This window comes from Hyla sarda, chromosome 6 (assembly GCF_029499605.1).
Source record: "Hyla sarda isolate aHylSar1 chromosome 6, aHylSar1.hap1, whole genome shotgun sequence".
Taxonomy (NCBI): Eukaryota; Metazoa; Chordata; class Amphibia; order Anura; family Hylidae; genus Hyla; species Hyla sarda.
In genome coordinates this window covers 247,924,901-247,948,546 of record NC_079194.1, presented here as the reverse complement: position 1 = coordinate 247,948,546, position 23,646 = coordinate 247,924,901, and the positions used below count along the sequence as shown (strand labels likewise).

The following is a 23,646-nucleotide window of genomic DNA, read 5'->3' as shown; positions in this document are numbered from 1 at the left end:
TCAGCAGTGTGGACTGGCTCTAAAAGAACTGTGGATAAATAAATGCCAACAAATCTTAATAAAATGAAGCAATGTTGTAAAGAATGGTTGGCCACAAAATCTATAAGACTAAGTTTCCACTTGGGTCTTTTCCTGCGTTTTTCTTGACAGCAAAAAAAAAAAAAAAAAAAAAAAGCAGAAACAATACTAACAATGGAAGCCAGGTAAGATAATGATATGAAATGATAGATTAAAACATGAATCATTCATGAATAAATGATGAATAAAGTGATTGATTCATGTCCTTTATGTGTAATTCGGCATGTTGGTTCATATGGATTTATTTATTTTTGTACACATTTATTGTAAGATATATTGACGTTTTTATTATTATTTGCATGAACTTTTTTTTTTACAGGTTGCTTTTTTTTTTTTTTTTTTTTTGCAGTTAAAATATGTGTGGTGCGTATTTTTCCCTTTTGCTAACATGATTTTACTTTAATTTTCAAATTCTGCCCCAACATTCTAATCCAATTGACTCGTGGTCAGAGCAATTGACATATTTAGCAATAAGCATGTACTTGACCTACTTTTCCTTTTTAGAGTATTGAGCTGTAAAATTTGAAAATGTAAATAAAATCAGGCGAAAGGGAAAAAATACACATCAGACATTTTAACTGTGAAAAAAGTACAAATGACCTGTAAATAAACATTTATGCAAATAATAATTAAAATTAAAAACATGTAAACCATATATATATATATACATATATATATATATATATATATATATATATATATATATATATATATATATATATATACCGTATATATATATAAACCAACACACCAAAAAAAACATGAAAAACAAATCAAATATCAATCATTCATTCATTAATTCATGTTTTAATCTATCTTTTCATATCATACATTATCTTACCTGGCTTCCACTATTAATATTGTCCGTGGCTCTCTTTCAGCTCCCTGCCACACCCCCCCTTCATCATCCGCTTGTCATCATCCCCACCCCCTTCATCATCCCCTTGTCATCATCCCCACCCCCCCCCCTTCATCATCCTCTTGTCATTATCCGCCCTCAGTGGTCTTCAACCTGCGGACCTCCAGAGGTTTCAAAACTACAACTCCCAGCAAGCCATCGGCTGTCCGGGCTTGCTGGGAGTTGTAGTTTTGAAACCTCAGGAGGTCCGCAGGTTGAAGACCACTGCGGCCTTCGACATCATCCAGCCCCCTCTCACCCCCCTTTAGTTCTGTACAGTACTCACCTCCTCTTGGCGCTGGTCCGGTGCTGCAGGACTGTCCGGAGAGGAGGTGGTCCGGTGGGATAGTGGTTCTGGGCTGCTATCTTCACCGGGGGCGCCTCTTCTCCGCGCTGCGGGCCCGGAATAGAGGCGTTGCCTTGACAATGACGCAGAAGTACGTTGGCAATGAACATACCTCTGCGTTGTTGTCAAGGCAACGTGACTATTCTGGGGCCGGGCCCGAAGCGCTTATAAGAGGCCTCCCCGGTGAAGATAGCAGCCCGGAACCACTATCCCACCGGACCACCTCCTCTCCGAACAGTCCTGCAGCACCGGACCAGCGCCGAGCGGAGGTGAGTACTGTACAGAACTAAAGGGGGTGAGAGGGGGCTGGATGATGTCGAAGGCCGCAGTGGTCTTCAACCTGCGGACCTCCGGAGGTTTCAAAACTACAACTCCCAGCAAGCCCGGACAGCCGATGGCTGCCCGGGCTTGCTGGGAGTTGTAGTTTTGAAACCTCTGGAGGTCCGCAGGTTGAAGACCACTGCGGGTGGAGAGTTCACTCGAGTATAAGCCGAGGGGGGTGTTTTCAGCACGAAAAATCGTGCTGAAAAACTCGGCTTATACTCGAGTATATACGGTACTCAACAAAATTTATAAAAGCTGCCTGTGCATCCCTTTTTTTCTAAATGTAAAGTTCAAAAGAGAGGTAAAAACGCCCCAAAACCACAAAATGTTTAAACCCACATGGCATTTTTTATTGGATTTTTTTAAATATATAGGCTTCTTTGGAAGAAAGACGCTAAGATTTTAAATGAAAAAAATTTCATAGTCTCAACACAGTGTGATTTTGAAAATCGCCCGCTGAGCCCAAAAAAGCAGAAAAAGAGAAGTGAAAAAACACCAAAAATGGCAAGTGGTTATAGCATTTTGTGATTCCGTAGTGACTTGTGACTAACATCTGGCCATGGCCTTTTTTACTAAAAAAAAATGTGTGTGGCAGATTTGGCGTTTTTTGGAGTGTTTTTTGCCAAAACAATCTAAGTGGATTGCTTAGATTGCTCTAAATTGGTAAAAAGTCAGACAACAATATAAGTGGCACAAAGCAACAGAACAAACTTTCAGAAATTATCTGGAACTGTGTAGTTTAAGTTGAAATCCATAAAACTGTCTGAATAATAAAGCAGATGAGTTGTGATAAACCCTTTACCTTCTTGCTTTCTTTTATACTTAAAAACCTTACCTTTTTATGCCCACAAGAGGACTTGTAGTACAAGCAATCAATATGCAAAACATATGCTTACTTGAATGCTTGTACAATACACTGCATACAATACTTCTCTTGAATGTACATCAAACATTAGGAAGTAAAAAAAGAAATCAAATATATGCACAACTATATAATCATTTATGTGAATTAAATATTGGTTAAGCTAAAGAAGGACTTAAAGGGCAAAGTTCCTTGACTGTTCATATTTTTAATTCACAAGTACAGTATACCGTATATACTCGAGTATGAGCCGAGTTTTTCAGCACAATTTTTCGTGCTGAAAACACCCCCATCGGCTTATACTCGAGTGAACTCTCCGCCCTCAGTGGTCTTCAACCTGCGGACCTCCAGATGTTTCAAAACTACAACTCCCAGCAAGTCCGGGCAGCCATCGGCTGTCCGGGCTTGCTGGGAGTTGTAGTTTTGAAACATCTGGAGGTCCGCAGGTTGAAGACCACTGTGGCCTTCGTCATCATCCAGGACCCCCCCCCTCACCCCCTTTAGTTTTGTACTCACCTCCGCTCGGTGGGACGTTAGGGTGCGCTGGTCCGGGCCATCTGTGCTGCAGGACCGTTCGGTGGGAGGAATAGTCATTGCGGGCTGTCCATCTTCACCGGGGGCGCCTCTTCTCCGCGCTTCGGGCCCGGCCACGGAATAGTCACGTTGCCTTGACGACGACGCAAAGGGACGTTCATGAGCAACGTCCCTGTGCGTCGTCATCAAGGCAACGTCTCTATTTCGGGCCCGAAGCGCAGAGAAGAGGCCCCCCCAGTGAAGATGGACAGCCCGGAACGACTATCCCTCCCCACCGGACGGTCCCTGCAGCACAGATGGCCCGGACCAGCGCACCCTAACGTCCTGCCGAGCAGAGGTAAGTACAAAACTAAAGGGGGTGAGAGGGGGGGCTGGATGATGTCGAAGGCCGCAGTGGTCTTCAACCTGCGGACATCCAGATGTTTCAAAACTACAACTCCCAGCAAGCCCGGACAGCCGATGGCTGCCCGGGCTTGCTGGGAGTTGTAGTTTTGAAACATCTGGAGGTCCGCAGGTTGAAGACCACTGTGAAATCAGACATTGACAAGCGGTGATGATGAAGGGGGGGGGGTGGGCTGATGACATGTGGTGATGATGAAGGGGGGAGGTGGGCTGATGACATGTGGTAATGATGAAGGGGGGAGGTGGGCTGATGACATGTGGTGATGATGAAGGGGGGGGTGGGATGATGACAAGGGGATGATGACAAGGAGATGATGACAAGGAGATGATGACAGGCGGTGATGATGAAGGGGGGGTGTGGGATGATGACAGGCAGTAATGATGAAGGGGGGGTGGGATGATGACAGGCGGTGATGATGAAGGGGGGATGATGAAGGGGGTGATGATGAAGGGGGATGATGACAGGGTGATGATGATGAGGGTGTTAATGACGGGGGTCTGGATGATGACAGGGGGGATGATGTAGTTCCCACCCTAGGCTTATAGTCGAGTCAATAACTTTTCCTGGGTTTTTGGGGTGAAATTAGGGGCCTCGGCTTATATTCGGGTCGGCTTATACTCGAGTATATACAGTATTTAAACACAGAAAATTGGCTGCAGATGTCTCTGTGTTTTCCCCATTTCATCTTAAGGTCATGTTCACATGGCAGAAAGTTTGCAAAAAAATTAAAAATCTGCATGGATATTCCACTGCAGCACCAATTTCAATGAGGTTCTTCTGCACTGTGCATATGGTGGTACATCCATTATGGTATCTATTCTTTCTGTGAATGCTGCTCGGAAATGCATTGCCATCTATGGAAATGGCTCATTTTGGAGTTGGCGCTGGCATGTTCTGCTGATGCTCGCTGTCTGCAGAATGTCCACCATGTGAACATAATTTTTTTTTACCAAAACAACCCAATTCAGATTAACTAGTTTATCCTTACATGCAGAGATGGCTGCAATAAATCTTTCTAGTGTGAATATACTACTACAAAATCTAAAGATGTGACTATGGAACTGTACCAAAACCACAACTATGTGGCTACAAATAAAGGTAAATCAACATAATGTAAAGTTTTAAAAGGTTAAATAGTTACCTGTACTTGGTTCTGTTGTTGTATAACATGGAGTTTCAGTTGTTCCATTTAATCCACAAAACACTTTTTTGCAGCCACCAAAGCCATCGTAGATATGGATTACTTCACCAATTTTCAGCACTTGTCCTTCATACTCGCAATTGCAAGCTTACGACAAAAAGTTAAAATCATTAAGTAAAGACATGTTTTCCGTCATTTGGCTATAAATAACACACTTAGAAATTGCATATTTTTACTACAGTCTACTACTAGATAGATACCCACCTTCTCCATTCTGCACCTTCCTTCACTAGGTGTCAAGAAGATGGAGTATCATCTTTAAGTAGGCTACAGCATATGTACAGCTTTTCATCAACAACTATCTTTTGTAGAACTGGTGGGATGGCAGACAGCCCAACTAAGGCTGCCAGTGATAACATATTACTGAGGCATCAAAATTAATATAACACAAAATTATATTATTAATATTTTATGTTTGTTGTACACTGTCTATGCTGTACAAGACCCTAATATATTCTTTGAACATGATTTACAGCTTCCAGCTTTCGACTTGTATGTAAGGAATTTCTTTTTCTGTATGTAATGGTTTACGCTTAGGTCCGGCCCTACCATGGGACCTGGCGGGACCATAGTCCCGCAGCACATTTTCAGGGGCGGCACTTTGCTGCCCCCCCCCCCCTTTTTTTGGTGCTACCTGGGTCCATGGTCGGGCCGACCCTGCTACGGCGCCGCTGCTGCTGCTCACTGTTCTAAAGTGGCCATGGCCCATTATGACCTTAAGGACCAGAGCATTTTTTGCACATCTCACCACTGTCACTTTAAGCATTAATAACTCTGGGATGCTTTCCATATTTATTCTGATTTGGAGATAATTTTTTCGTGACATATTCTACTTTATAGTAGTCGTAAATTTTTGTCGATACTTGCATCATTTCTTAGTGAAAAATTCCCAAATTTCATGAAAAATTTTAACATTTCGCATTTTTCTATTTTTGAAGCTCTCTGCTTGTAAGGAAAATAGACATATCAAATAAATTATATATTGATTCACATATAAAATATGTCTACTTTATATTTGCCTCATAAAGTTGACATGTGTTTAATTTTGGAAGACAGTAGAGGACTTCAAAGTTCAGCAGCAATGTTCCAATTTTTCACAACATTTTCAAAATCCGATTTTTTCAGGGACCAGTTCAGTTTTAAAGTGGATTTGAAGGGCCTTCATATTAGAAATACCCCATAAATGACCCCATTATAAAAACTTCACCCCTAAAAGTATACAAAATGACATTCAGAATGTTTGTAAACCCTTTAGGTGTTTCACAGGAATAGCAGCAAAGTGGAGGAGAAAATTCGAAATCCCCTAAAATGTATAACCCAATTTCTCTCGAGTAAGGAAATACCTAATCTGTAGATGTAAAGTGTTCTGTGGGTGCACTTGGGGACTCAGAAGGGAAGGAGCGACAATGGGATTTTAGAGAGTGAATTTTGCTGAAATGGTTTGGGGGTATGTCACATTTAGGAAGCCCCCATGGTGCCAGAACAGCAAAAAAAAAAATAAACACATGGCATACTATTTTGGAAACTACACTCCTCAAGTCAAGTAACAAGGGGTACAGTGACCCTTTACACCCCACAGGTGTTTCACAAATTTCCACTAAAGTTGGATGTGAAAATGAAAAATTAGAAAAAGCCTCCCAAAATTTGTAACAATATTAAATACCCCATATGTGGATGTTAATTGCTCTGCTAATGCTCATTGCACCCCTTATTACCTTGTGAGGGGTGTAGTTTCCCAAATTGGGTCACATGTGGGGGGGTTACACTGTTCTTGCACCATGAGGGCTTTGTCAACACACATGGCCATCAATTCCAGACACATTCTCTCTCTAAAAGCCCAATGGAGCTCCTTCTCTTCTGAGCATTGTAGTGCACCCACAGAGCACTTAACATCCACATATGGGGTATTGCCATACTCAGAAGAAATGGGGTTGCAAATATTTTGTTATTTTTTTCCTATTTTCCCTTGTGACAATGAAAAATTTATGGTAACACCAGCATTTTCACATCCAACTTTAACGAAAATTCGTCAAACCCCTGTGGGGTGTTAAAGCTCACTATACCCCTTGTTACGTTCCATGAGTGGTATTGTTTCCAAAATGGGGTCACATGTGGGTATTTCATTTTTTGCCTTTATGTCAGAACCACTGTAAAATCAGCCACCCCTGTGCCCTCAGCCATCCCAAACAGGGTGCCTCCAGCTGTTGCAAAACTCCCAGCATGGCAGTCAATGGCAGTCTGGAAATACTGGAAGTTGTTGTTTTCCAACAGCTGGAGGCTCAGTTTTGGAAACAGTAACATAGGAGACAATTTTCATTTTTACTTGGGGGTGGTGTAACTGTGTAACCCCTGAAGGACGCAGCCCATTTGGGCCTTAAGTACGCAGACAATTTTATTTTTCATTTTCGTTTTTTTCTATTCGCCTTCAAAAAATCATAACTCTTTTATATTTTCATCCACAGACTAGTATGAGGGCTTGTTTTTTGCACGACCAGTTGTTCGTTGTAACATCATCACTCACTTTACCATAAAATGTATTCAACCAAAAAAATACAATTTGTGTGGGGAAATTAAAAAGAAAACCGCAATTTTGCTTATTTTGGAAGGTTTCATTTTCACGCCGTACAATTTACAGTAAAAAATGACATGTGTTATTTATTCTTTGGGTCAATACGATTAAAATGATATCCATGATAACATACTTTTCTATTACTGTTGCGCTTAAAAAAATATCCTCCAGCTGTTGCAAAACTACAAATCTCAGCATCCCCTTTGGCTTTCTGTGCATGCTGGGAGCAGTGGCGTTGCGACCGGGGTGCGGGGGGTGCGGCCCGCACCGGGTGACACCATCCTGATGGGGTGACACCAGGTACGCCGCCGGTCCTCAGTTGCGCTGCCTGTCTCCATACTAGCAGCCCCCCACGGCCCCCACTTGCGCTGCCTCTGTAAGAGCATTCCCCCCGGTCCTCACTTGTTGCGTCTATGTACTAGCACCCCCCCCCCCCGTCACCTGCACAGTGAAGCGGCCTGCGCCCCCACGTCTTCTGTTGCGCCGGTCCGACGTCCCTCCGCAGGGCCGGCGCAGGAGGACGTGACGTCACTCGCAGAGCGACCGGAGAGAAGGAGCGCTGCGCTGGATGGGTGAGTGAGTGTCTGTCTCTCTCTGTCTGTGTGTGACTGTGTGTGTGTCTGTGAGTGTGTGTCTCTGTGTGTGTGTGACTGTGTGTGTCTGTCGCAATCTCTGTCTGTGTGTGACTCTCTGTCTTTGTGTGACTCTCTGTCTTTGTGTGACTCTGTGTGTGTCTCTCTGTGAGTGTGTGTCTCTCTGACTGTGTGTGTGTGTGTCTCTCTCTATCTATCTGTGTGTGTGTGTGTGTCTATGTTGTGTGTGTGTGTTTTTTTTGTGTGGGGGAAGGGGGGGTTTGTTTGAACCAGCGATCTAATGTGGGGAGACTTTGACTTATTGTGGGGAACATGCAAGGGAACCTGCGGCCTAATGGGGGGAAACTACTACCAAATGTGGGGAATCTATGCTACCTAATGTGGGGAAACTGCTACCTAATGTTGGAAAATTGCTACCTAATGTGCGAAGGCTGCTACATAATGTGGGAAAACTGCTACCTAATGTGGGGATTCTGTGCTACCTAATGTGGGGAAACTTCTACCTAATAGGTGGAATCTGTGCTACCTAATGTGTGGAATTTGTGCTACCTAATGTGTGGAATCTGTGCTACTTAATGTGGGGAAATTACTACCTAATGTGGGGTAACTGGTACCAAATGTGGGGAATCTATGCTACCTAATGTGGGGAAACTGCTACCTACCTAATGTGGGGGAACTGCTACCTACCTAATGTGGAGAACTGCTACCTACCTAATGTGGGGGAACTGCTACCTACCTTAAGTGGGGGAACTGCTGCCTACCTAATGCTCCCCCCCCCCTGGCAGTAGCACCCTCATCATCCACCAGCAACCCCCCCAGCAGCAGCACCTCCATCAGCAGATCCTGATGGTGGATGATGGGGGTGCTCCTGCCAGGAGGATGATCCTGCCGATGGACGATGGGGGTGATACTGCCAGGGGGGATGGCCAGTAGCACCCTCATCATCTTCCAGCAACACCTCCCCAGTACTAGCACCCCCATCATCAACTAGCAACACCACCAGATTTATATTCAGAGGGTACAGTATGTGGTAGATTTATATTCAGAGGGTACAGTATGTGATGGTATTATATTCATAATGTACAGTGTGTGGTAGTATTATATTCAGAGGGTACAGTGTGTGGCGGTATTATGTTCAGGGGTACAGTATGTGGCAGATTTATATTCAGAGTGTACAGTATGTGATGGTATTATATTCAGAATGTACAGTATGTGGTAGTATTATATTCAGTGGGTACTGTGTGTGGCGGTATTATATTCAGGGGTACAGTATGTGGCAGATTTATATTCAGAGGGTACAGTATATGTTGGTATTATATTTAGAATGTACAGTGTGTGGTAGTATTATATTCAGTGGGTACGGTGTATGGAAGGTTTATAATCAAAGAGTATAGTGTATAGTAGTATTATATTTAGAGGATACAGTGTCTGGCAGGTTTATAATAATTATTGTTTTCATATAGAGGATGAGAATGCGCTGACATAGTGAGGAGACGTCTGGGCGTCACATTCTGCAGACAGAAGTTTTAGCTGGACCAGGCGGTATGTACTATCTGAATTAGATAAGGGAAGACTATAGAGAAGACGTCACCTGTAGTCACTGATATCATTGTACATTCTCCTCACTATAGAGAAGATGTCACCTGTAGTCACTGATATCGTTGTACATTCTCCTCACTATGTCCTATCAGAGCTGGAGTCACTTGTCAGTTCTACAGTTATGATGAGTGAAACTACAACTCCCAGCATAACCTCACCACTGCATAAAGGGGTACTCTACTGGAAAAAATGTTTTTTAATCAACTGGTGCTACAAAGTTAAACAGATTTATAAATTACTTCTACTTAAAAATCTTAATCCTTCCAGTACTTATTAGCTGCTGTATACGTGATTCACAGGAAGTTCTTTTCTTTTTTAATTTATTTTCTGTCTGACCACAGTGCTCTGTGCTGACACCTCTGTCCATGTCAAGAACTGTCCATAGTAGGATCAAATCCCCATTGCAAACCTCTCCTGCTCTGGACAGTTCCTAACATGGACAGACAGAGCACTGTGGACAGACTGGAAAGAACTACACAACTTCCTGTGGAGAATACAACAGCTTATAAGTACTGTAAGGATTAAGATTTTAAATAGAAGTAATTTAAAAATCTGTTTAACTTCCTGGCACCAGTTGATATAAAAGTAAATATTTTCCAGTGGAGTACCCCTTTAAGTAATTCTGGGAGCTGTATATTTAAATGGTGAAAACTTCTTTAACACTTTCCCATTCTGAGGCAACTGGTATATCTGATTATTATACTGGAATTTCTCACAATGCGCTACAACAGTGGTGTCTGTCACAACAGGCTAAAAACTTACTCGGGGGGGGGGGGGGGGGGGAGGTATGGGGTGACACCATTTTCTACCGCACCGGGTGACACCAACCCTAGCAACGCCACTGGCTGGGAGTTATAGTTATGCCACAGCTGGAGGCCCACTGTTTGCAAAACGCTGAGAGTTTGTTACTTAACTCAGTGTTTCGCAACCAGTGTGCCTACAGCTGTTGCAAAACTACAACACCCAGCAGGTATGGTCTGTCAGTGCACGCCGCTGGGAGTTGTAGTTTTGCAACAGCTGGAGGCACACCGGTTGTGAAACACTGAGTTACCAAACTCACACTGTTTCGCAACCAGTGTGCCTTCAGCTGTTCCAAAAGTACAACTCTCAGCATGCACGGGCAGCCTTATGGCATGCTGGCAGTTGTAGTTATGCAACAGCTGGAGGCACACTACAACTCCCAGCATGCCCTTTGGCTGTACATGCATGCTGACAGTTGTAGTTATGAAACAGCAGGAGGCACACTTTTTCATAGAAAAAAATGTGCCTCCAGCTGTTGCATAACTTTAACTCCAAGCATGCACAGACAGCCAAAGTGCATGCTGGGAGTTGTAGTTGTCCCTTCAGCTGTTGCGAAACTACAGGGTGGGCCGTTTAAATGGAAACACCTTAATAAAATGGGAATGGTTGGTGATAATAACTTCCTGTTTGTGGCACATTAGTATATGTGAGGGGGGGAAACTTTTTAAGATGGGTGATGACCATGGCGGCCATTTTGAAGTCCGCCATTTTGAATCCAACTTTTGTTTTTTCAATAGGAAGAGGGTCATGTGACACATCAAACTTATTGGGAATTTCACAAGAAAAGCAATGATGTGCTTGGTTTTAACGTAACTTTATTCTTTCATGAGTTATTTACAAGTTTCTGACCACTTATAAAATGTGTTCAATGTGCTGCCCATTGTGTTGGATTGTCAATGCAACCCTCTTCTCCCACTCTTCACACACTGATAGCAACACCGCAGGAGAAATGCTAGCACAGGCTTCCAGTATCCATAGTTTCAGGTGCTGCACATCTCATATCTTCAGAGCATAGACAATTGCCTTCAGATGACCCCAAAGATAAAAGTCTAAGGGGGTCAGATCAGGAGACCTTGGGAGCCATTCAATTGGCCCATGACGACCAATCCACTTTCCAGGAAACTGTTCATCTAGGAATGCTCGGACCTGACACCCATAGCAAGATGGTGCACCACCACATTATGGGTGTCAGGTCCGAGCATTCCTAGATGAACAGTTTCATGGAAAGTGGATTGGTTGTCATGGGCCAGTTGAATGGCACCCAAGGTCTCCCGATCAGAACCCCTTAGACTTTTATCTTTGGGGTCATCTGAAGGTAATTGTCTATGCTGTGAAGATACAAGATGTGCAGCACCTGAGACTACGGATACTGAAAGCCTGTGCTAGCATTTCTCCTGAGGTGTTGCTATCAGTGTGTGAAGAGTGGGAGAAGAGGGTTGCATTGACAATCCAACACAATGGGCAGCACATTGAACACATTTAATAAGTGGTCAGAAACTTGTAAATAACTCATGAAAGAATAAAGTTCCGTTAAAGCCAAGCACATCATTGTTTTTCTTGTGAAATTCCCAATAAGTCTGATGTGTCACATGACCCTCTTCCTATTGAAAAAACAAAAGTTGGAATCAAAATAACGGACTTCAAAATGTCCGCCATGGTCACCACCTATCGGCACCTGACGGCACCTATCACCCTTTTTTTTCCGGGTCACTGGAGACCCGATTGGCCTGGAATTGCCGCTAATCGTCGGTCTGGGATGCTGGAAAACTACTACCTGATGTGGGAAAACTGCTACCTAATGTGGGACAACTGTTACCTAATGTTGGGAGACTATGCTACCTAAAGTGGGGGAAACTATGCTAACTAATGTGGGGAAACTGCTACCTACTTAATGTGGGGGAAATGCTACCTACCTGATGTTTTTTTTTTTTTTTTTTGGGGGGGGGGGGGGGGCAGCATTTCACTCTTGGACCCAGGCAGAACAATGTATTGGGCTGTCCCTGGGTTTACTCTATTTTATTTAACCCCTTAAGAACTGTACTTTGTATACCCTAAAACATTTTTTATAAAAAGTGATTAAAAAATGAGCCCTCACACATATCATGTATACAAAAATATTTAAAAGATTTAGGGGTTGGAAAAGGACACTTTTAACCCCTACAGGACCCATGACGTACCGATATGAGTCCGCTCCATTCTATAACGTCATAGCGAGTCGGATCCGTGGCTATTAACCCTTTAGACGCGGTGTTCAAAGTTGAACGCCGCATCTGAAGTGAAAGTAAATAGTTGCCGGTTAGCTCAGGTGGCTGTACGGGTTGTCCGTCGCGAAATTGCGGCTTCCCGAACAGCTGTGACACAGCAGGAGGGTCCATTACCTTGCCTCCTGGTGTCTGACCGCCGAATGACTGCTCAGTGCCTGAGATCCAGGCATGAGCAGTCAAGCGGCAGAATCATCGATCAGTGGTTTCCTATGAGAAACCAGTGATCAATGTAAAAGATCAGTGTGTGCAGTGTTAGAGCCCCCTATGGGAGCTATAACACTGCAAAACAAAAGTTTTAAAAAAACGTGGATAAAGATCATTTAACCCTTCCTTAATAAAAGTTTGAATCACCCCCCTTTTCCCATAAAAAACAAACAAAAAAAAACTGTGTAAATAAAAGTAAACATATGTGGTATTGCCGCGTGCGGAAATGTCCGAATTATAAAAATATATTGTTAATTAAACCATACGGTCAATGGCGTACGTGCAAAAAAAATTCCAAGGTCCAAAAGTGTCTTTTTGGTCACTTTATATATCATGAAAAAATTATCAATGATCAATAAGTCCTATGAATACATAAATGGTAGCGCTAAAACTTCAGATCACGACGCAAAAAATGAGCCCTCATACTGCCCCATACTCGGAAAAATAAAAAAGTTATAGGGGTCAGAAGATGACAATTTTAAACATAAATTTTCCTGCATGTAGTTATGATTTTTTCCAGAAGTACGACAAAATCAAACCTATATAAGTAGGGTATCATTTTAATCGTAAGGACCTACAGAATAAAGGGAAGGTGTCATTTTTACTGTGTAGAAACGGAAGGCCCCAAAAATTACAAAATGCTGTTTCTCTTTCAATTTTGTCTCAAAATCTTTTTTTTTTCATTTCGCCCTAGATTTTTGGGTAAAATGACTGATGTCATTACAAAGTAGAATTGGTGGTGCACAAAATCAGCCATCATATGGGTTTTTTTGGTGCAAAATTGAAAGAGTTATGATTTTTTAAAGGTAAGGAGAAAAAACGAAAATGCAAAAACAGAAAAACCCCGGGTCCTTAACCCCTTAACGACGCAGGACGTATATTTACGTCCTGCGCCGGCTCCCGCGATATGAAGCGGGATCGCGCCGCGATCCCGCATCATATCGCGTGGGTCCCGGCGCTAATCAACGGCCGGCGATGTGCGGTATTAACCCTTTAGAAGCGGCGGTCAAAGCTGACCGCCGCTTCTAAAGTGAAACTGAAAGTATCCCGGCTGCTCAGTCGGGCTGTTCGGGACCGCCGCGGTGAAATCGCGGCGTCCCGAACAGCTGATCGGACACCGGGAGGGCTCTTACCTGCCTCCTCGGTGTCCGATCGACGAATGACTGCTCCGTGCCTGAGATCCAGGCAGGAGCAGTCAAGCGCCGATAATGCTGATCACAGGCGTGTTAATACACGCCTGTGATCAGGATGAGAGATCAGTGTGTGCAGTGTTATAGGTCCCTATGGGACCTATAACACTGCAAAAAAAAAGTAAAAAAAAGTGTTAATAAAGGTCATTTAACCCCTTCCCTAATAAAAGTTTGAATCACCCCCCTTTTCCCATAAAAAAAATAAAAGTGTAAAAAAAAATAAAAATAAACATATGTGGTATCGCCGCGTGCATAAATGTCCGAACTATAAAAATATATCATTAATTAAGCCGTACGGTCAATGGCGTACGCGCAAAAAAATTCCAAAGTCCAAAAAAGCGTATTTTGGTAACTTTTTATAACATTAAAAAATGAATAAAAAGTGATCAAAAAGTCAGATCAAAACAAAAATCATACCAATAAAAACTTCAGATCACGGCGCAAAAAATGAGTCCTCATACCGCCCCGTACATGGAAAAATAAAAAAGTTATAGGGGTCAGAAGATTACATTTTTAAACGTATACATTTTCCTGCATGTAGTTATGATTTTTTCCAGAAGTGCGACAAAATCAAACCTATATAAGTAGGGTATCATTTTAACCGTATGGACCTACAGAATTATGATAAGGTGTAATTTTTACCGAAATATGCACTGCGTAGAAACGGAAGCCCCCAAAAGTTACAAAATGGCGTGTTTTTTTCGATTTTGTCGCACAATGATTTTTTTTTCCGTTTCGCCGTGCATTTTTGGGTAAAATGACTAATGTCACTGCAAGGTAGAATTGGCGACGCAAAAAATAAGCCATAATATGGATTTTTAGGTGGAAAATTGAAAGGGTTATGATTTTTTAAAGGTAAGGAGGAAAAAACGAAAGTGCAAAAACGGAAAAACCCTGAGTCCTTAAGGGGTTAAGGGGTTTTAAACATGCAAATTTTCTAACAAAAATATATTTTTTAAAAGAAGTAAAACAAAATCAAACCTATGTAAGTTGGGTATCATTTTAAGTGTATGGACCTACAGAATAAATATAAGCTATATACCTGAAAAACACCTGAGTCAATAAAGTCTTTTACATAAAATACAGTTTTTATTAGAGATAAATCAAAATACACCTAAAAATTTTTAAAATCTAGCACGCATGAAAATTATGTTTGGTAATAAGAATCCACAACACATGTAAAGTGCACATAGGAGTAAGGTGCTAAGTGGCTAAGATAGTATTACAGCTAGTGGGGGTTGCCAGTAATTTAAAGTGCCATGTCCATATTTGGATCTTAATTTATATTTTAGAAAAATACGGTCCCTAATGCGGACATAAATTTCTGCTAGACTAATCCCCATATAGCATAGTGCTTACCCATAATGCAAAATGCCACCGCACCCCTCCCACCTCGACGCACCTTTCGGTTCTTTTTCAAGAGGCCGTGCATATGACATACACCTGCCGAAGGTAAGGACACGGCCGTAAATTAATTTCCACCATTAACCACCCTGTATAAAAAAAACATGTCATGGCCTCTTGAAAAAGAACCGAAACGTGAGTCGAGGTCGGAGGGGTCCGAAGGCGTTTCCGATTATGGGTAGGAAGTAATGTTGATGCTATAGGAACTGTATTATTCAGTAATATAAATATATTCCCTGTAATTAAGATCTAGTTATGGACATGGCACTTTAAATTACTGGCAAACCCCACTAGTTTTATTACTGCACTGCTCCAAAAAAATTAAGGGAACACTTAAACAACACAATGTAACTCCAAGTTTATCACACTTCTGTGAAATCACACTGTCCACTCAGGAAACACTGACTGACAATCAATTTCACATGCTGAAATTATAGGCAATTAGCAAGACACCCCCAATAAAGGAGTATTCTGCAGGTGGTGGCCACAGACCACTTCCCAGTTCCTATGCTTCCTAGCTGCTATTTTAGTCATTTTTGAATGCTGGCGGTGCTTTTACTCTTGTGGTAGCAAGAGACAGAGTCTACAACCCACACAAGTGGCTCAGGTAGTGCAGATCATCCAGGATGGCACATCAATGCGAGCTGTGGCAAGAAGGTTTGCTGTGTCTGTCAGTGTAGTGTCCAGAGCATGGAGGTCCTACCAGGAGACAGGCCAGTACATCAGGAGATGTGGAGGAGGCTGTAGGATGGCAACAACCCAGCAGCAGGACCGCTACCTCCGCCTTTGTGCAAGGAGGAACAGGAGGAGCACTGCCATAGTCCTGCAAAATTATCTCCAGCTGGTCACAAATGTACATGTGTCCACTCAAACGGTCAGAAACAGACTCCATGACGGTGATATGAGGGCCCTACATCCACAAGTGGGGGTTGTGCTTACAGCACAACACTGTGCAGGACGTTTGACATTTGCCAGAGTACACCAAGACTGGCAAATTCGCCACTGGCGCACTGTGCTCTTCACAGATGAAAGCAGGTTCACATTGAGCACATGTGACAGACGTGACAGAGTCTGGAGACGATGTGGAGAACATTCTGCTTCCTGCAACATCCTCCAGCATGACCAGTTTGTCAGTAATCGTGTGGTGTGGCCTTTCTTTGGGGGCCACACAGCCCTCCATATGCTTGCCAGAGGTAGCCTGACTGCCATTTGGTACTTAGATGAGATCCTCAGATCCCTTGTGAGACCACATGTTGGCCCTGGGTTCCTCCTAATGCAAGACAATGCTAGACCTCATGTGGCTGGAGTGTGTCAGCAGTTCCTGCAAGAGGAAGGCATTGATGCTATGGACTGGCCCGCCCGTTCCCCAGACCTGAATCCGTTTGAGCACATCTGGGACATCATTTCTCACTCCATTGCACCACAGACTGTCCAGGAGTTGATGGATACTTTATTTCAGGTCTGGGAGGACATCCCTCAGGAGACCATCCGCCACCTCATCAGGAGCATGCCCAGGTGTTGTAGAGAGGTCATAAGGGCATGTGGAGGCCACACACACTACTGAGCCTCATGTTGACTTGTTTTAAGGACATTACATCAAATTTGTATCAGCCTGTAGTGTGGTTTTCCACTTTGATTTTGAGTGTGACTCCATATCCAGACCTCCATGGGTTTCCATTAATAATTTTTGGGTGATTTTGTTGTCAGCACATTAGTAACATAGTTCATAAGGTTGAAAAAAGACCAGAGTCCATCACGTTCAACATTCAGCTATGTAAAGACAAAAGTATGATTAGTTCAGTCATTCAGATCTAGGATGTGATATCATACTGTTCCTTTTTTTTTTTGAGCAGTGTATATTAGCCACTTGAAGGTGTATTCCAGGCAAAAACTTTTTTTTATATATCAACTGGCTCCGGAAAGTTAAACAGATTTGTAAATTACTTCTATTAAAAAATCTTAATCCTTCCAATAGTTATGAGCTTCTGAAGTTGAGTTGTTGTTTTCTGTCTAACTGTTCTCTGATGACTCGTGTCCCAGGAGCTGTGCAGCTCCTATGGGCATATTTTCCCAACATGCACAGCTCCTGGGACGTGACATCATCATTGAGCAGTTAGACAGAAAACTTCAGAAGCTAATAACTATTGGAAGGATTAAGATTTTTTAATAGAAGTAATTTACAAATCTGTTTAACTTTCCGGAACCATTTGATATATAAGAAAAAGTTTTTGCCCAGAATACCCCTTTAACACCTTCCATGTATTGTCTGTAGAGAAAAGAAAAGAAAGGACCGACGGACGGCGCCTCGTGTATTTACCCTCAATAGATCGGGTGGTGGGTGGGGGGGGGGAAACCCCACGGGGCTTATAGATGGCCGCTCACCTTGAGATCTATGCAAAAAAGCATATCACCCACAATATAATCTGGGTACTGTGGTACGAGTCGCTGCTATGCCGATGGGTTGCAGGAGGAAACAAGTCGTCCTGGGAGTCAATGTTAGAAGTAGAGCAGGAAAAAACCCTCAGGTATGGCGCTGCAGACTCTTGTAGACAGATGAGGCGGATGCCAAAGGTAATAGGAAAGTCCTCAGCAGGACATTTTATTAAAAAACAATAAAATGGACAAGATTACGCGTTTCGGGAGGATCCCTCCCTTCCTCAGATCAGGATAAGGACAGTACAACAATAGCAGGTTTATATAGCCCAAAAATGGGCGCCAAAAACACATGGGAGGAGTAACAATCCAAACTTGAAAATCAAAGTACAGGAACAGAAACAGCACTTACATATAGTATACAGTATGAATATATATTAGGAAGCAATACAATTACAAATTGTGGTAATATAAGGTCAGGTTATGTGTTGGACCATGACTAGCAACTGCTGGAGAATCGCAGTGGGCCGGAAGCTGTCAGCCGCATCATGTGAACAGTGTAAACAAGGCACTTCCTGTGTGAGAAGCACGTCAATAGCAGTGAGCTCTGAAGCCGGGCTGGTTGCCCTGGACGCGTTGCTATGCTAGGAGGTCACATGGTCAGCTCTCTACCAATCAGCTCTGAATGTGGTTTCTCCTTACTTGTGAAGGCTGTGAGGATCGTACTGGCAGAGGACACTGACAGGCTCCTATTCAGTGTAAGCTGTGCGATTATTATCTATATGCAAATAGTGCTGTCAGGGGATACTAGCTGCCTGGTCAGTGTGGGCTGTGAGCTGTGTATATAAGGATCGTGCTGTCAGGGGATACTGACAGTCTCTTGGACACTTCAGGCTATGTGAATCATGTGAGGATCGCACTAACAGTGCGATCCTCACATGATTCACATAGCCTGAAGTGTCCAAGAGACTGTCAGTATCCCCTGACAGCACGATCCTTATATACACAGCTCACAGCCCACACTGACCAGGCAGCTAGTATCCCCTGACAGCACTATTTGCATATAGATAATAATCGCACAGCTTACACTGAATAGGAGCCTGTCAGTGTCCTCTGCCAGTACGATCCTCACAGCCTTCACAAGTAAGGAGAAACCACATTCAGAGCTGATTGGTAGAGAGCTGACCATGTGACCTCCTAGCATAGCAACGCGTCCAGGGCAACCAGCCCGGCTTCAGAGCTCACTGCTATTGACGTGCTTCTCACACAGGAAGTGCCTTGTTTACACTGTTCACATGATGCGGCTGACAGCTTCCGGCCCACTGCGATTCTCCAGCAGTTGCTAGTCATGGTCCAACACATAACCTGACCTTATATTACCACAATTTGTAATTGTATTGCTTCCTAATATATATTCATACTGTATACTATATGTAAGTGCTGTTTCTGTTCCTGTACTTTGATTTTCAAGTTTGGATTGTTACTCCTCCCATGTGTTTTTGGCGCCCATTTTTGGGCTATATAAACCTGCTATTGTTGTACTGTCCTTATCCTGATCTGAGGAAGGGAGGGATCCTCCCGAAACGCGTAATCTTGTCCATTTTATTGTTTTTTAATAAAATGTCCTGCTGAGGACTTTCCTATTACCTTTGGCATCCGCCTCATCTGTCTACAAGAGTCTGCAGCGCCATACCTGAGGGTTTTTTCCTGCTCTACTTCTTCCATGTATTGTGGATTCTCATTACCAAACATAATTTTCATGCATGCTAGATTTGTAATTTTGTGTATTTTAATTTATCTCTAACTAGTTGAGTACCCGGCATTGCCCGTTTTTTTCTTCCTAATCCTTGTTGGGGAGGAAAATCAACAAAGGAGGAAGCTTTTGACTTCATTTCCCGTCCTCATATATTGTTGTCATATCCCAATCCCATATCTCGTCCTCATAGCTCAACCTCATATCCCACCCTCCTATCCCAACCTCCAATCTCGACCTCATATCCTGTCTCCATATCTCGACCGCCTATCCCATCCTCCTATCTCGACATCATATCCTGTCCTCATATCCCATCCTCATATCCCGTCCTCATATACTGACCTCATATCTCGCCCTCCTATCCTGACCTCCTATCCCGTCCTCATATCTCGACCTCCTACCCGACTTCACATTCCGTCCTCATATACCATCCTTATATCCCATCCTCATATCCTGTCCTCAGGTGGGACTGATTTGTGATTAAGATATTGTAAGCTGAAAATAGAAGGGGATGTGGCTTTGTGCGACTGGGCGTGATTTGCAAGCCAGACCGATACACAAAAAGGGTTGATAATAAAAGGGGTGGGGTTTAAAAATATGGGTGTGTCTTTGTGAGATGGAGTATGGCTTGCAAGCCGGACTGACACATTCACCAGGAGATGCAGAGCGGAGCTTGTGGAGTGAGGTACTGGAAATCCCATATATTTGCATGGGATTTGAAACAAAAAGCCATCTTTTATATAAGGGTGTATGTTAGGGTTAATTTAAAGGGGTACTCCAGTGAAAACCTTTTTTCTTTTAAATCAACTGGTGGTAGAAAGTTAAACATATTTGTAAATTACTTCTATTAAACTGATGACATCATGAACACAGTGCTCTCTGCTGACATTTCTGTCCATTTTAGCAACCATGCATAGCAGATGTATGCTAAGGGCAGTATGGTGGCTCAGTGGTTAGCACTGCTGCCTTGCAGTGCTGGGAACTTGGGTTCAAATCCCACTAAGGACAACAATAAATAAAGCGTTATTATTATTATAATAACGTCAGCAGAGAGAACTGTGGTCGTGATGTCATCAGAGAGCATTCCAAAAAGAAAAGAATTTCCTCTGTAGTATTCAGCAGCTAATAAGTACAGGAAGGATTAAGATATTTTAATTGAAGTAATTTACAAATATGTTTAACTTTCAGCCACCAGTTGATTTAAAAGAAAAAAGGTTTTCACGGGAGTACCCGTTTAACTATCATATCTTTCTATTTGACATATAAGTAATATGTGCACCAGGTATTATTGAAATATCTCCAGCCGTACGGAAGGTATGTGGGAACATACATTTTCCACAGATTTGCATGGGACTTTAAACAAAAACCCCGACCCTCACAAATGGGGGAGTTAAGGGTTAAATTAACAATCCTATATTTTAATTGGACATATAAGTAACATGTGACCAAGTATTATCGAAATATCTCCAGTCGTTTGGAAGTTATACAGTAACATTTATTCCCCATGGACTTGTAACCTGTTTTGGACCAAGGGCGTACCAGTACGTCCTGGGTCCTTTCCCTTTCTATAATGCGGGGCCACATCATGGCGGGTCGGGCCTGGCCTCTAACAATGGCCGGGACCCGTGGCTAATAGAGCGTGGCACTGATTGAGGTGCCATTCGCTATTAACCCATTAGACACGGCGTTCAAAGTTGAATGCCGCGTCTAAAGTGAAAGTAAAACAATGTCGGTTAGCTCAGGGAGCTGTTCGGGATCGCCACGGCGAAATCGCGGCATCCTGAACAGCTTACAAGACAGCCGGAGGATCCCTACCTGCCTCCATGCTGTCCGATCGCCGAATGACTGCTCAGTGCCTGAGATCCAGGCATGAGCAGTCAAGCGGCAGAATCATTGATCACTGGTTTCCTATGAGAAACAATTGATCAATGTAAAAGATCAGTGTGTGCAGTCTTATAGCTCCCTATGGGAGCTATAACATTGCAAAAAAAAGTGGAAAAAAAGGTAAAGGACAACTGTAGTGGTCAAAAATCCCTGCCCAAATGTTCCCCAAACAAAAGTTATACAATTCAGTCAATTAGTTATATTTACCTATATGCAGTTTCTGAGATATTAGAGTTGCCAGCATAGCCGAGTAGTCCTGCGTCCGTCCCCTATTCATTACATTGCAGCTGTCATCTTGGGGACGGAGATCTCTTCCTCCCAGCAGTGCTTGTGTTCCCCCTAGCCTCCGTCAGGTCCTCCCTGCTTATGCATATGCATAAGCGGGCACTTTCTGAGGCAGCCATAGGCTCAGCCTCAGAAACGCCCCTATCTGTAATCTCTTTATAGTCTCCTATCTGTAAGATTCAAGTACACAGTGTAGCACAGCTCTGCATAATACAAGAAGACAGGGGGAGAATGAGGACGTACACAGCCCCTCCCCTCCCCTGCTCTGTCTACACAGGACCTCACTTATCAAAGGGAGGTTTCAAGTTTTCACGGGGGAAACACAGAGCAAACCACAGAGCAGGGAGGGGGGGGGGGACGTGTGTGTGAAGGAGACATACTGCACTGCACGGGCTGGGGATGATTTCTATATGTGAGGAGACATTACACTGCAGGGGCTGGTGGTGTATAGACTACAGGGAATAAATATCATACTGGAGATGATTTCTATGTGTGAGGGGGGGACACTACTGAATGAAACATGCTGGGAGTTGTAGTCCCTGTTATGTGTGTGTTTGTGTATGCCAGTGTTTCCCAACCAGGGAATGCTGGTAGTAGTAGTTTTGCAACATCTGGAGGCACCCTGGTTGGGAAACACTGGTGTATGAACTACAACTCCCAGGAGACTACTGATACAATAGAGGAGTTGGTGAACTACAACCCCCAGGAGACTTCAGAGATATAATAGAGGTGTTGGTGAACTACAACTCCCAGGAGACTACTGAGATACAATATAGGTGTTGGTGAACTACAACCCCCAGGAAACTACAGAGATACAATAGAGGTGTTGGTGAACTACAAATCCCAGGAGACTACTGATACAATAGAGGAGTTGGTGAACTACAACTCCCAGGAGACTATAGAGATACAATATAGGTGTTGGTGAACTACAACTCCCAGGAGACTACTTGTGTGATTGAGTGTATACAGGAGAGCAGAGTGTGATTGTGTGTATACAGCGGAGCCGAGTATGCGATTGTGTGTATACAGCAGAGCCAAGTGTGTGATCCAGTGTATACAGCAGAGCATCTGCTCTACTGTATACACTCGATCACACACTCAGCTCTGCTGTATACACACAATCACACACTCGGCTCTGCTGTATGCACCCGATCACACACTCGGCTCTGCTGTATACACACACTCCGCTCTGCTGTATACACACAATCACACTCGGCTCTCCTGTATACACTCGATCACACACTCAGCTCTTCTGTATACACACGATCACACACTCGGCTCTGATGTATACACACAATCACACACTCGGCTCTGCTGTATACATATGATCACACACTCGGCTCTGCTGTATACATATGATCACACACTCGGCCCTGCTTTATACACTCGATCACACACTTGGCTCTGCTGTATACAGTCGATCACACATTCGGCTCTGCTGTATACACTCGATCACACACTCGGCTCTGCTGTATACATATGATCGCACACTCGGCTCTGCTTTATACACTCGATCACACACTCGGCTCTGCTGTATACACTAAATCACACACTCGGCTCTGCTGTATACACTCGATAACACACTCGGCTCTGCAGTATACACTCAATCACACACTCGGCTCTGCTGTAAACACTCGATAACACACCGAGGTCTGCTGTATACACTGGATCACACATGCTGAGATTTGCAGTCTTGCAAGAGCTAGAGGCATCGCTGCAAATCCAAGCATGCACGATCAGCAGAAAGCTGACAGGGCATGCTGGGATTTGTAGTCCTGCAACAGCTGGAGGCACCACTGCAATTCCCAGCATGCCCGCACAGCATAAAAAATAACTGGGCATGCTTGGAGTTGTAGTTGTGAAAAAGATGGAGGGACCCCTATCAGGACAATTTTATAGACAAACAATTATGTTTTTTACCATTTTTACGTTCACTATCCACTTTCCAGTGCCGACACTGCTGATTCTAGCTATGCAGACTGTCTGTCTACAGTGAGCACAGAGGCAGCCTGCTTCATCACTGGACAGGAGCCAGCATGGGGAGGGGGAGATGAGCAGAAGGGGAGGGTATATGCATAGGG

The 23,646-nt window shown here is 43.4% G+C and overlaps 1 protein-coding gene across 1 annotated transcript in view; it reads right to left on the bottom strand.

Annotated features, from left to right (window-relative positions):
* LOC130276902 (mucin-2-like) overlaps nucleotides 1-23,646 on the bottom strand; it is a 379,260-nt gene that overhangs the window by 174,176 nt on the left and 181,438 nt on the right. Inside the window, exon 14 of the mRNA XM_056526896.1 lies at nucleotides 4,587-4,733. Coding sequence (XP_056382871.1) covers nucleotides 4,587-4,733 — 147 coding nt within the window. The remainder of the gene's footprint in view (nucleotides 1-4,586; nucleotides 4,734-23,646) is intronic.